General features: G+C 48.7%; 1 protein-coding gene across 9 annotated transcripts in view; it reads left to right on the forward strand.

The window, feature by feature from the left end:
* The window catches only part of ncoa1 (nuclear receptor coactivator 1), a 120,844-nt gene that overhangs the window by 61,996 nt on the left and 45,131 nt on the right, over nucleotides 1-13,717 (forward strand). For 8 of the 9 annotated variants that reach the window (XM_080200899.1, XM_080200894.1, XM_080200893.1 and 5 more), the window contains one exon: nucleotides 10,512-10,689. In XM_080200899.1, coding sequence (XP_080057025.1) covers nucleotides 10,512-10,689 — 178 coding nt within the window. Of the gene's footprint in view, nucleotides 1-10,495; nucleotides 10,690-13,717 lie in introns of all 9 variants that reach the window. The other variant, XM_080200901.1, reaches the window with a different exon arrangement.

Consider the following 13,717-nt stretch of genomic DNA (forward strand, 5'->3'; position numbering starts at 1 on the left):
AAAAATCTGCCTCGTACATCTCTTTTAAACCTTGCTGCTCGCTCCTTAAACCTGTGCCCCCCCAGTAATTGACTCTTCCACCCTGGGAAAAAGCTTCTGACTATCCACTCTGTCCATGCCTCTTATAATCTTGTAGACTTCTATCAGGTCACCCCTCAACCTCTGTCGTTCCAGTGAGAACAAACCAAGTTTCTCCAACCTCTCCTCATAGCTAGTGCCCTCCATACCAGGCAACATCCTGGTAAATCTTTTCTGTACCCTCTCCAAAGCCTCCACATCCTTCTGGTAGTGTGGCGACCAGAATTGAACACAATATTCCAAGTGCGGCTTCACTAAGGTTCTATAAAGCTGCAACATGACTTGCCAATTTTTAAACTCAATGTCCCAGCTGATGAAGACAAGCATGCCGTATGCCTTCTTGACTACCTTCTTCACCTGCATTGCCACTTTCAGTAACCTGTGTACCTCTACACCCAGATCCCTCTGCCTATCAATACTTTTGAGGTTTCTGCCATTAACTGTATATTTCCTATCTGTATTAGACCTTCCAAAATGTATTATCTCACATTTGCCTGAATTAAACCCCATCTGCCATCTCTTCGCCCAAATCTCCAACTGATCTATATCCTGTTGTATCCTCTGATGGTCCTCATCGCTATCTGTAAATCCACCAACCACCTACCTTCCAATCTACTTTGTAAAAGTAATGTCCAAATTTCTTTTGGCCATTTCATCCATTTGACTATTTTCTCAAGAGCGCAAAAAAATCTCGATATCCCTTCCATTCAATTTTGGGAGCACTGGTACATATCTGAATATCTCCCCACTTCTGGTCTACAGCCACTCTCCTCCACCATCTGTTCTAATCTTTCATTTTCTGCTGCCTGTGTGCAATATTGGATTTTACTTACTATCTTTTCTCTTGCATCTTGTTCCACTTCCCTTATAAACTCTGTCTCTCTTTCCTCTCATTCCTGTTGGAAAGCTTTCTTTCTTTCTCTTTCCTACATCTCTAACTTCTTTATTTGTATGGCTCTTTCTAATTAAAACTTTCCTTACTTCTCGAAATATTGGGCTTGGTAAGGCCTCTTGGAGATTTAAATGCATTGCTATGCAGTTAGTTATCTCAGACTTCCTTATCCCTGAAAGGTAATCCTATTTCCAGTTTATCTGCTAATTCAGTGCACTGACTTTTGATTATTTTCTATAAATCAGTAGAGTCACATCTTCCATCTTTAAGAACACTTTCACAATTTTGATTGCCATTTTGGATTCTAATCTGTATGGTATGCCACATAGTAATTCCCTTCTCTTGTCCAGTGCCTTGTTCGTTAACGTAAGAACATAAGAAATAGGAGCAGGAGTAGGCCATCTAGCCCTTCGAGCCTGCCCCGCCATTCAATAAGATCATGGCTGATCTGAAGTGGCTCAGTTCCACTTTCCCGCTTTCTCCCCATAACCCTTAATCCCCTTGCCTACCAAAAACCTATCTACCCGTGACTTAAATATATTTAGCGAGGAAGCCTCAACCACTTCAACGGGCAGAGAATTCCAGAGATTCACCACCCTTTGAGTGAAGAAGTTCCTCCTCAACTCCGTTCTAAACTGCACCCCCCCTTATCTTGAGGCTGTGCCCTCTAGTCCTGCTGTCCTTTCTGAGCGGGAAGAACCTCTCCACCTCTACCCTATCCATCCCTTTCATCATCTTATACATCTCAATGAGATCCCCCCTCATCCTTCTAAACTCTAACGAGTACAAGCCCAGTTTATTCAGCCTCTCCTCATAGCTCAACCCCCTCAATTCCGGTATCAGCCTAGTGAACCTCCTCTGCACTCCCTCCAAGGCCAAAATATCCTTGCGCAAGTGCAGCGACCAAAACTGCACACAGTACTCCAGCTGCGGCCTCACTAGTGCCCTGTATAGTTGCAGCAAAACCTCCCTACTTTTATATTCAATCCCCCTCGCTATGAAGGCCAGCATCCCATTTGCCTTCCTGACCACCTGCTGCACCTGCAGGCTGGGTTTTTGCGACCCATGCGCAAGGACCCCCAGGTCCCTCTGCACCGTAGCATGCTGCAGCTTTTCGCCATGTAAGTAGTAGTCCTTCCTACCATTATTCCTACCAAAGTGGATAACCTCACACTTGCCAACATTGTATTCCATCTGCCAGGTCCTCGCCCACTCGCTCAGCCTATCTAGATCCCTCTGCAGACTTTCCACACCCTCTGCACAATTTGCCGTTCCACCAATCTTTCCACACCCTCTGCACAATTTGCCGTTCCACCAATCTTAGTTCTGGCATAAGTGGATACTTATTCATGAAGGATTCACTGATCCCACCAGTTACGTAGATAGGATGCAAGACTGGGCGGAGAAGTGACAGATGGACTTCAACGCAGATAAATGTGTAGTGGTCCATTTTGGCAGGACCAATGGGATGAAGGAATATAATATCAAGTGTAGGAGTCTTAGCTGTGTTGAAGAGCAGAAGGATCTTGGGATCCGGGTCCATAGGACTCTTAAATGGGCCTCGCAGGTGGAGGATGTGGTCAAGAAGGCATATGGTGTACTGGCCTTCATTAATCGAGGGATTGAGTTTAGGAGTGCTGCAACTTTATAAGACCCTTGGAGTACTGTGCGCAGTTCTGGCCGCCTCACTACAGGAAGGATGTGGAAGCTATTGAGAGGGTACAGAGGAGATTTACAAGGATGTTGCCTGGATTGGGAGGCATGCCTTATGAAGATAGGTTGAGGGAGCTAGGTCTCTTCTCCCTGGAGAGACAAAGGTTGAGAGGAGACCTGATAGAGGTTTATAAAATGTTGAGAGGAATAGATAGGGTGGATTCTCGGAGGCTATTTCACAGGGCGGAAATGTTCGCTACGAGAGGACACAGGTTTAAGATGCTGGGGAGCAGGTACAGAGGAGATGTTAGGGGTAAGTTTTTCACTCGGACGGTGTCATAGTTTGCAGGGAGACTTAGACAGGTTGCAGAGCTGGGCCGAGAGGTGGCGGATGGAGTTTAATGCGGAGAAGTGTGAGGTAATTCACTTTGGTAGGAATAACAGATGTGTCGAGTATAGGGCTAACGGGAGGACTCTGAATAGTGTGGATGAACAGAGGGATCTAGTTGTATGTGTACATAGATCCCTGAAAGTTGGGAATCAAGTAGATAAGGTTGTTAAGAAGGCATACGGTGTCTCGGCGTTTATTGGTAGGGGGATTGAATTTAGGAGTCGCAGTGTCATGTTGCAACTGTACACAACTCTGGTGCGGCCGCACTTGGAGTACTGTGTGCAGTTCTGGTCCCCACATTATAGGAAGGATGTGGAGGCTTTGGAGAGGGTGCAGAGGAGGTTTACTAGGATGTTGCCTGGTATGGAGGGGAGGTCCTATGAGGAGAGACTGAGGGATTTGGGGTTGTTTTCGCTAGAAAGAAGGCGGCTAAGAGGGGATCTTAGAACATAGAACATAGAACACTACAGCACAAACAGGCCCTTCGGCCCACGAGTTGCGCTGATCACATCAACACCTATCTATAACCCCCAATCCCATAAAACCCCATATACTCATCCAGAAGTCTTTTAAAAGACCCCAGCGAGTTCGCCTCCACCACCACTGACGGCAGTCGATTCCATTCACTCACCACCCTCTGAGTGAAAAACTTACCCCTAACATCACTTCTGTACTTTCCTCCCTGCACCTTAAACCTGTGTCCTCTCGTAGCGACCATTTCAACCCGGGGAAATAGCCTCTGAGAATCCACCCTATCTATTCCTGTCAACATTTTATAAACCTCTATCAGGTCGCCTCTCAACCTTCGTCTCTCCAGGGAAAAGAGACCCAGTTCCCTCAACCTAACTTCATAAGGCATGCCTCCCAGTCCAGGCAACATCAACATCTTATTGAAACATAAAAGATGATTAGAGGTTTAGATAGGGTGGATAGTGATAGCCTTTTTCCTTGGATGGAGAAAGCTAGCACGAGGGGGCATGGCTTTAAATTAAGGGGTGGTAGTTATAGGACGGATGTCAGGGGTAGATTCTTTACCCAGAGGGTGGTGAGGGATTGGAATGCCCTGCCTGCTGCAGTTGTAAATGCACCTAGTTTGGGGGCGTTTAAGAGATCCGTGGATAGCTTTATGGATGGAAAGGGATTGGTTTAGGTTAGAGGGTCATTGTTTTTTAACTGGTCGGTGCAACATCGTGGGCCGAAGGGCCTGTTCTGCACTGTAATGTTCTATGTTCTATGGGGTCTAATGGGATTGGGAGTTACAGATAGTTCTATGGCCTGGTAGGTATAGATGTGATCGGCGCAACTTGTGGGCCGAAGGGCCTGCTTGTGCTGTAGTGTTCTATGTTACCAATAAATCCCAAAACAAGTTTTACAATTCAGTGTCCGGTAACTTGTGTTCCACGATTCAAAATCTCTCACCAAATTGTTACTAACCAGCATCGAATAAGCCTTTCTCCTCGTTTTGATATCCTGGATAAGTGCTTACATTTTATTACAGCCCAGTTGGTGTTATAAATTTAATTGAATTTAAAAATTGACAAGTCATGTTGCAGCTTTATAGAACCTTAGTTAGGTCGTACTTGGAATATAGTGTTCAATTCTGGTCGCCACACTACCAGAAGGATGTGGAGGCTTTGGAGAGGGTACGGAAAAGATTTACCAGGATGTTGCCTGGTATGGAGGGCATTAGCTATGAGGAGAGGTTGGAGAAACTTGGTTTGTTCTCACTGGAACGACGGAGGTTGAGGGGAACAAAGAACAACCCAGCACGGGAAACAGGCCCTTTGGCCCAACGAGCCCGCGCCGCCATCTTAACAAAGCATTTTCCTACACCTACCTTGCCCCGTGTGTATGCGAATGGTACCCCTATTGTAACCAAATTCAGGGGAGAATAGGGTAGGGTCAATTTGGTACACTAATCAGCCTAAGAGCACATCTTTGGGGTGTGGAGGAAACCGGAGCACCCGGAGGAAACCCACGCAACCATAGGGAGAATGCGCAAACTCCCACAGACACAGACCCAAATCCATGTATTTGCACAGCTAGCAGTGATAGTCACTGAGCTGTTGTGGTGCCCATTTGCTGGTCCAGGTTTAAGCACACACCACGACGTGAAGTACTAGGCCACTCTCGAAACATCCAAGAGCAGCCCACGCACGACCCACTGTGTGCATGTCCCTCGTTAGACAACAAGGTGGACCGACACACCTGCGGATTAAAAGAGACAAAACATTAACATGTAGTATTACATTTCCAGTATTGTCCCGAGGCTCTGACCCTTATTTAAAACTGTCTCCTATAACTGTCCATCCCTGTTTCACTCATGTGCCTATCTAAGTAAACCTTAAACAAGTCCAGCGTGCCTGCCTCCACAACCTTACTTGGTAGCGCGTTCCATACCCCCGCGACCCTCTGTGTGAAAAACCTCCCTCTAGTATCCAGATTATACTTCTTCCCCCCTCACCCTTAGCTCGTGACCCCTCGTGATATTTGTCTCCAATCTAGGAAAAAGCCTGCCACTGTTTACTCTATCTATACCCTTCATTATTTTATACACCTCTATCAAATCTCCCCTCATTATTCTATGCTCCAGGGAATAAAGTCCTAACCTATTCAACCTTTCTCTGTAACTCAGTTTCTCAAGTCCCAGCAACATCCTTGTAGACCTTCTCTGCACTCTTTCAACCTTATTAATATCCTTCCTGTAAGTAGGTGACCAAAACTGTACACAATACTCTGAATTCAGCCTCACCAATGTCTTATACAACCTCACCATAACATTCCAACTCTTATACTCAATACTTTGATTTATAAAGGCTAATGTACCAAAAGCACTCTTTACGACCCTATCTACCTGTGACGCCAGTTTTAGGGAATTATGTATCTGTATTTGATGGTAAATATTCATCATGGAGTTCAGTTATGAGTGGTGTGCCTCAGGGATCTGTTTTGGGGCCACTGTTGTTTGTAATTTTTATTAATGATCTGGATGAGGGTATAGTTGGGTGGATTAGTAAATTTGCTGATGACACCAAAGTTGGAGGTGTGGTAGATTGTGAGGAAGGGTGTCATAGTCTGCAGGGAGACTTAGATAGGTTGCAGAGCTGGGCCGAGAGGTGGTGGATGGAATTTAATGCGGAGAAGTGTGAGGTAATTCACTTTGGTAGGAGCAACAGATGTGTCGAGTATAGGGCTAACGGGAGGACTTTGAATAGTGTGGATGAACAGAGGGATCTAGGTGTATGTGTACATAGATCCCTGAAAGTTGGGAATCAAGTAGATAGGGTTGTTAAGAAGGCGTACGGTGTCTTGGCGTTTATTGGTAGGGGGATTGAATTTAGGAGTCGCAGCGTCATGTTGCAACTGTACACAACTCTGGTGCGGCCGCACTTGGAGTACTGTGTGCAGTTCTGGTCCCCACATTACAAGAAGGATGTGGAGGCGTTGGAGAGGGTGCAGAGGAGGTTTACTAGGATGTTGCCTGGTATGGTGGGGAGGTCCTATGAGGAGAGACTGAGGGATTTAGGGTTGTTTTCGTTGGAAAGAAGGCGGCTAAGAGGGGATCTTATTGAAACATATAAGATGATTAGAGGTTTAGATAGGGTGGATAGTGATAGCCTTTTTCCTCGGATGGAGAAAGCTAGCACGAGGGGGCATGGCTTTAAATTAAGGGGGGGTAGCTACAGGACGGATGTCAGGGGTAGGTTCTTTACCCAGCGGGTGGTGAGGGATTGGAATGCCCTGCCTGCTGCAGTTGTAAATGCGTCTAGTTTGGGGGCGTTTAAGAGATCTCTGGATAGGTTTATGGACGAAAAGGGATTGGTATAGGCTAGTGGGTCATTGTTTTTGTAACTGGTCGGCGCAACATTGTGGGCCGAAGGGCCTGTTCTGCGCTGTAATGTTCTATGTTCTATGTTCTATGTTTCTATGTATTCCCAGATCCCTCTGTTCTACTGCACTCTTCAGTGTCCTACCATTTACCTTGTATGTTCTGTCTTGGTTTGTCCTTCCAAAGTGCAATACCTCACACTTGCCTGCATTAAACTCCATCTGCCATTTTTCAGTCCATTTTTCTAGTTGGTCCAAATCCTTCTGCAAGCTTTGAAAACCTTCCTCACTGTCCACTACACCTCCAATCTTTGTATCATTGGCAAATTTGCTGATCCAATTTACCGCATTATCATCCAGATCATTGATATAGATGACAAACAACAATGGACCCAACACCGATCCCTGTGGCACACCACTAGTCACGGCTCCTCTAGAGCATTCACTAGAACGCTCTAGAGAATGTCAATATATTGAAGGAGGAAGTGTTGAAGTATCCTAAATTGCGTTAAGATAGATAAGTTCCGGGGCCAGATGGAATCTATCCCAGATTATTGCAGGAGATGAAGAGAGAAATAGCTGGGGCTTTAAGAGATACCTTCACATCCTCTTTGACCACAGGTGAAGTTTCAGAGGACTGGAGAATAGTCAATGTTTGTTCCCTTGTTTAAGAACGGAAGTAGGGATAATCCAAGAAATTATAGGTCGGTGACCCTGACATCAGTGGTAGGGAAGCTTTTGGAGAAGATACTGAGGGACAGGATCTATGCACATTTGGAAAAAATGGACTAGTTAGTGACAGGCAGCATGGTTTTGTACAGGGAAGGTCAAATCTCATCAACTTGATTGAGTTTTTTAAACAGGTAACAAAGATAATTGATGAGGGAAGGGCTGTGGATGTAGTTTATATGGACTTTAGTAAGGAGTTTGACAAAGTCCCACATGGCAAACTGGTACAAAAATTAAAATCACATGGGATACGGGGTGGGCTGGCTAGATGGATACAGAACTGGCTTGGTTATAGAAGACAGAGAGTAGCAATGGAAGGGTGTTTTTCAGAATGGAAATCAGTAGCTAGGAGTGTTCCACAGGGATCAGTGCTGGGACCTCTGTTGTTTGTAGTGTATGTAAATGATCTGGAGGAAAATGTGGGTGGCCTGATTAGTAAATTTGGGGATGACAACAGCAGGGAAGAAGCTGTTCTTGAGTCAGTTGGTAGTAACCTCACACTTTTGTATCTTTTTCCCGATGGAAGAAGGCAAAAGAGAGAATGTCCAGGGTGTGTGGGTGAGACAATGTCCGGGGTGTGTGGGTGAGACAATGTCTGGGGTGCGTGGGTGAGACAATGTCTGGGGTGTGTGGGTGAGACAATGTCTGGGGTGTGTGGGTGAGACAATGTCTGGGGTGTGTGGGTGAGACAATGTCCGGGGTGTGTGGGTGAGACAATGTCTGGGGTGCGTGGGTGAGACAATGTCTGGGGTGCGTGGGTGAGACAATGTCTGGGGTGTGTGGGTGAGACAATGTCTGGGGCGTGTGGGTGAGACAGTGTCTGGGGTGTGTGGGTGAGACAATGTCTGGGGCGTGTGGGTGAGACAATGTCTGGGGTGCGTGGGTGAGACAATGTCTGGGGTGTGTGGGTGAGACAATGTCTGGGGCGTGTGGGTGAGACAGTGTCTGGGGTGTGTGGGTGAGACAATGTCTGGGGTGTGTGGGTGAGACAATGTCTGGGTTGCGTGGGTGAGACAATGTCTGGGGTGTGTGGGTGAGACAATGTCTGGGGCGTGTGGGTGAGACAATGTCTGGGGCGTGTGGGTGAGACAATGTCTGGGGTGTGTGGGTGAGACAGTGTCTGGGGCGTGTGGGTGAGACAGTGTCTGGGGCGTGTGGGTGAGACAGTGTCTGGGGCGTGTGGGTGAGACAGTGTCTGGGGCGTGTGGGCCAGTGTCTGGGGCGTGTGGGTGAGACAATGTCTGGGGTGCGTGGGTGAGACAATGTCTGGGGTGTGTGGGTGAGACAATGTCTGGGGCGTGTGGGTGAGACAATGTCTGGGGCGTGTGGGTGAGACAATGTCTGGGGTGTGTGGGTGAGACAATGTCTGGGGTGCGTGGGTGAGACAATGTCTGGGGTGTGTGGGTGAGACAATGTCTGGGGCGTGTGGGTGAGACAATGTCTGGGGCGTGTGGGTGAGACAATGTCTGGGGTGCGTGGGTGAGACAATGTCTGGGGTGTGTGGGTGAGACAATGTCTGGGGCGTGTGGGTGAGACAATGTCTGGGGCGTGTGGGTGAGACAATGTCTGGGGCGTGTGGGTGAGACAATGTCTGGGGCGTGTGGGTGAGACAGTGTCTGGGGCGTGTGGGTGAGACAGTGTCTGGGGCGTGTGGGTGAGACAGTGTCTGGGGCGTGTGGGTGAGACAGTGTCTGGGGCGTGTGGGCCAGTGTCTGGGGCGTGTGGGCCAGACAGTGTCTGGGGCGTGTGGGCCAGACAGTGTGTGGGGCGTGTGGGCCAGACAGTGTGTGGGGCGTGTGGGCCAGACAGTGTGTGGGGCGTGTGGGCCAGACAGTGTGTGGGGCGTGTGGGCCAGACAGTGTGTGGGGCGTGTGGGCCAGACAGTGTGTGGGGCGTGTGGGCCAGACAGTGTGTGGGGCGTGTGGGCCAGACAGTGTGTGGGGCGTGTGGGCCAGACAGTGTGTGGGGCGTGTGGGCCAGACAGTGTGTGGGGCGTGTGGGCCAGACAGTGTGTGGGGCGTGTGGGCCAGACAGTGTGTGGGGCGTGTGGGCCAGACAGTGTGTGGGGCGTGTGGGTCAGACAGTGTCTGGGGCGTGTGGGCCAGACAGTGTCTGGGGCGTGTGGGATTGTTTTCACTGGAAAGATGGAAGCTGAGGGGAGACTTGATAGAGGTCTACAAAATGATGAGACTCACAGACACAGGGTGAATAGTCAGAGGCTTTTCCCCAGGGTGAAAGTGTCAATTACAAGAGGCACAGGTTCAAGGTGAGAGGGGGAAAGTTTAAGGGAGATGTGCAGTGGAGAGTTTTTCACACAGAAAGTGGTGGGTGCTTGGAACATGCTGCCAGAGAAGGTGATGGAAGCAGGAACATGACCAACATTTAAGAGCATCTGAATGGGTTCATAAATAAGGAGGGAATAGGGGCATACGGACTGAGGAAGCGCAGGTTTATTTTATATTTAGTTCGGGCATTGTGATTGACACAGGCTTGGAGGGGCCGAAGGGCCTGTTCCTGTGCTGTACTTTAGCTCTCACAGCAGAGTGTGTTTACCCCTGTCTAAGGCAGGAAAAGAGAAATAAAATTTGCATTCTTACGCAGTACTTTACAGTTACTAATAATTGCCGAACAAGAATGTGGTGTGGGTGAGTTGTGGGATGTGTGGGTGGGAGTGGGGTGGGCGGGGAAGGGAGTGAGTGGGTGGGAGTGCAGCCAGGTGTAGGTGGGCAGGGGAGGGAGGGAGTGGGTGGGTAGGAGTGCGGGCGGGTGGGTGTGGGTGGGCGGAGGAGGGAGTGGGTGGGTAGGAGTGCGGGCGGGTGGGTGTGAGTGGGCGGGGGAGGGAGGGAGTGGGTGGGTGGGAGTGCGGGCGGGTGGGTGTGCGGAGGGGATGGCTGTTCATGTCTCACCACTCTGATTTCTAAAAGGTTTGTGAATTTTCAGGCTTTGGATGGATTTTTCTTTGTTGTGAATGGTGAAGGCCGCATTCTGTTTGTCTCTGAGAACGTCACCAATTACCTGGGATATAAACAAGAGGAGCTAATGAACACCAGTGTCTACAACATCCTGCACCTTGGTGATCATACTGAGTTTGCTCGTAACGTACCACCCAAATCCCTAGGTGAGACATGATTTTCCTGCAGGGTATTTCTGCTTTAGCAGTGCAAAGTGCAAAAACTAGAATTCTCAGCAGCACAGTTCACTCTGAAGTTGTTACTATCAGCGGGGCAAATGATCAGTGCACATAAAGAAGGCCATTCAGTCCATTGAGCTTGCTGCACCAATCACAAGATCATGACTGAGTGCTGCAATGTCAGAGGGTCAGTGCTGAGGGAGTGCCACACTGTCAGGAGGGTCAGTGCTGAGGGAGTGCCACACTGTCAGGAGGGTCAGTGCTGAGGGAGCGCCACACTGTCAGAGGGTCAGTGCTGAGGGAGCGCCACACTGTCAGAGGGTCAGTGCTGAGGGAGTGCTGCACTGTCAAGAGGGTCAGTGCTGAGGGAGTGCCGCACTGTCAGAGGGTCAGTGCTGAGGGAGTGCCGCACTGTCAGAGGGTCAGTGCTGAGGGAGTGCCGCACTGTCAGAGGGTCAGTGCTGAGGGAGTGCTGCACTGTCAGAGGGTAAATGCTGTGGGAGTGCCGCACTGTTGGAGGGTCAGTGCTGAGGTAAAGTACTCATTAAGCACTTCTGCAACATAAATCCTGATTTGATTTTATTGTCATATCTATTTGAATACAGTGTACTGTGGTGGATGGAGTTCTCACGTGAGATGATGGTATCCATGTCGATGATCCGGCATGTCTTGCAGAGGTTGCTGTGACAGGGTTGTGTGGTGTTGTGGTCACTGTTGTCCTGAAAGCTGGGTAGTTTGCTGCGGACAATGGTCTGTTTGAGGTTGTGCGGTTGTTTGAAGGCAAAAAGTAGGGGTATGGGGGTGGCCTTGGCGAGATGTTCGTCTTCATCAATGACATGTTGAAGCCTCCAGAGAAGATGTTGTAGCTTCTCCGCTCCGGGGAAGCACTGGACGAGGAAGGGTACTCTGTCCACCGTGTCCTGTGTTTGTCTTCTGAGGAGGTCAGTGCAGCTTTTCGCTGTGGCGCGTCAGAACTGTCGATCGATGAGTCAAGCACCATATTCTGTTCTTATGAGGGCATCTTTCAGCGTCTGGAGGTGTCTGTTGCGATCCCCCTCGTCTGAGCACATCTTGTGTATACAGAGGGCTTGTCTGTAGGGGATGGCTTCTTTAACATGCTTAGGGTGGAAGCTGGAGAAGTGGAGCATCGTGAGGTTATCCATGGGCTTGCGGTATAGTGAGGTGCTGAGGTGACCATCCTTGATGGAGATGTGTGTGTCCAAGAATGTAACCGATTCTGGAGAGTAGTCCATGGTGAGTCTGATGGTGAGATGGAACTTGTTGATGTCGTCATATAGTTGTTTCAGTGATTGTTCACCATGAGTCCAAAGGAAGAAAATGTCAACGATGAATCTTGTGTATAGCATCGGTTGAAGATTCTGTGCAGTGAAGAGGTCTTGTTCGAACCTGTGCTTGAAGATGTTGGCAAATTGAGGTGTGAATTTGGTCCCCATGGCTGTTCTGTGTATCTGGATGAAGAACTGGTTGTTGAAGGTGAAGACATTGTGGTCCAGGATGAAGTGGATGAGTTGTAAAATTGCATCTGGAGACTGGCAGTTGCAGCCATGCCATTGTCGTGGGAGATGCTGGTGTAGAGTGCCGAGACATCCATTGTGACGGGGAGTGCTGCTGGTTCAACTGCTCCGTGTGTGCTGAGTTTCTGTAGGAAGTCTGGCTGGGGGTTCTTTGTACAGTGGGTTTCAGGATGCTCTCGACGTTGCCGGAGAGGTTCTCACATAGGGTCCCATTGCCCGATACGATGGGACAGCCGGGTGTGTTTGTCTTGTGTGTCTTCAGGAGACAGTAGAGATCTCCAATGCGGGGAGTACGTGGATTGAGAGCACGGAGGGTGCTCTGAAGGTCCCTACGTATGTCCTACATATACACAGGGTCTGCTCAGATGAAGAGGATCGCAAAAGACACCTCCAGATGCTGAAAGATGCCCTCATAAGAACAGGATATGGCGCTCGACTCATCGATCGACAGTTCTGATGCGCCACAGCGGAAAACAACACCGACTTCCTCAGAAGACAAACATAGGACACGGTGGACAGAGTACCCCTTGTCATCCGGAGCGGAGAAGCTACGACACCTTCTCCAGAGTCTTCAACATGTCATTGATAAAGACGAACATCTCACCAAGGCCATCTCCACATTCTCACTTCTTGCCTTCAAACAACCGCACAACCTCAAACAGACCATTGTCCACAGCAAACTACCCAGTCTTCAGGTGAACAATGACCACAACACCACACAACCCTGCCACAGCAACCTCTGTAAGACATGCCGGATCATCGACACGGATGCCATCATCTCACATTAGGACACCATCCACCAGGTACACAGTACATACTCTTGCAACTCGGCCAACATTGTCCACCTGATGCGCTGCAGGGAAGGATGTCCCGAGGGATGGTACATTGGGGAGACCACGTAGATGCTACGACAACAGATGAATGAACATCGCTCGACAATCACCAGGCAGGAATGTTCTGTTCCTGTTGGGGAACACTTCAGCAGTCATGGGCATTCGGTCTAAGCATTCTCCAAGGCGGCCTTCATGACACATACCGGCGCAGAGAGACTGATAGCCAAGTTCTGCACACATTATCAACTGGGATCTTGGTTTCATGTCACACTATCTGTAACCCCCACTACTTGCCTGAGCTTGCAAAATCTCACTAACTGTCCTGGCTGGAGACATTACACATCCCTTTAACCTATGCTTAACCCTCTCTCCACTCACATTGTCTGTACCTTTAAAACTTGATTACCTGTAAAGACTCGCATTCCAACTATAATTTTGTAAATTGAGTTTGTGCCTTCATATGCCCTAATTGTGAACTGAAATCCCACTCACCTGATGAAGGGGCAGTGCTCCGAAAGCTAGTGGCTTTTGCTACCAAATAAACCTATTGGACTTTAACCTGGTGTTGTGAGACTTCTTACTGTGTTCATTCAGCTAATCCTCTATCCATGCCAGGATCTTACCATTAATACCAAGGGGTGTTAACTT

Source organism: Carcharhinus amblyrhynchos, chromosome 12 (genome assembly GCF_965287045.1).
Source record: "Carcharhinus amblyrhynchos chromosome 12, sCarAmb.v2.hapA, whole genome shotgun sequence".
NCBI lineage: Eukaryota > Metazoa > Chordata > Chondrichthyes > Carcharhiniformes > Carcharhinidae > Carcharhinus > Carcharhinus amblyrhynchos.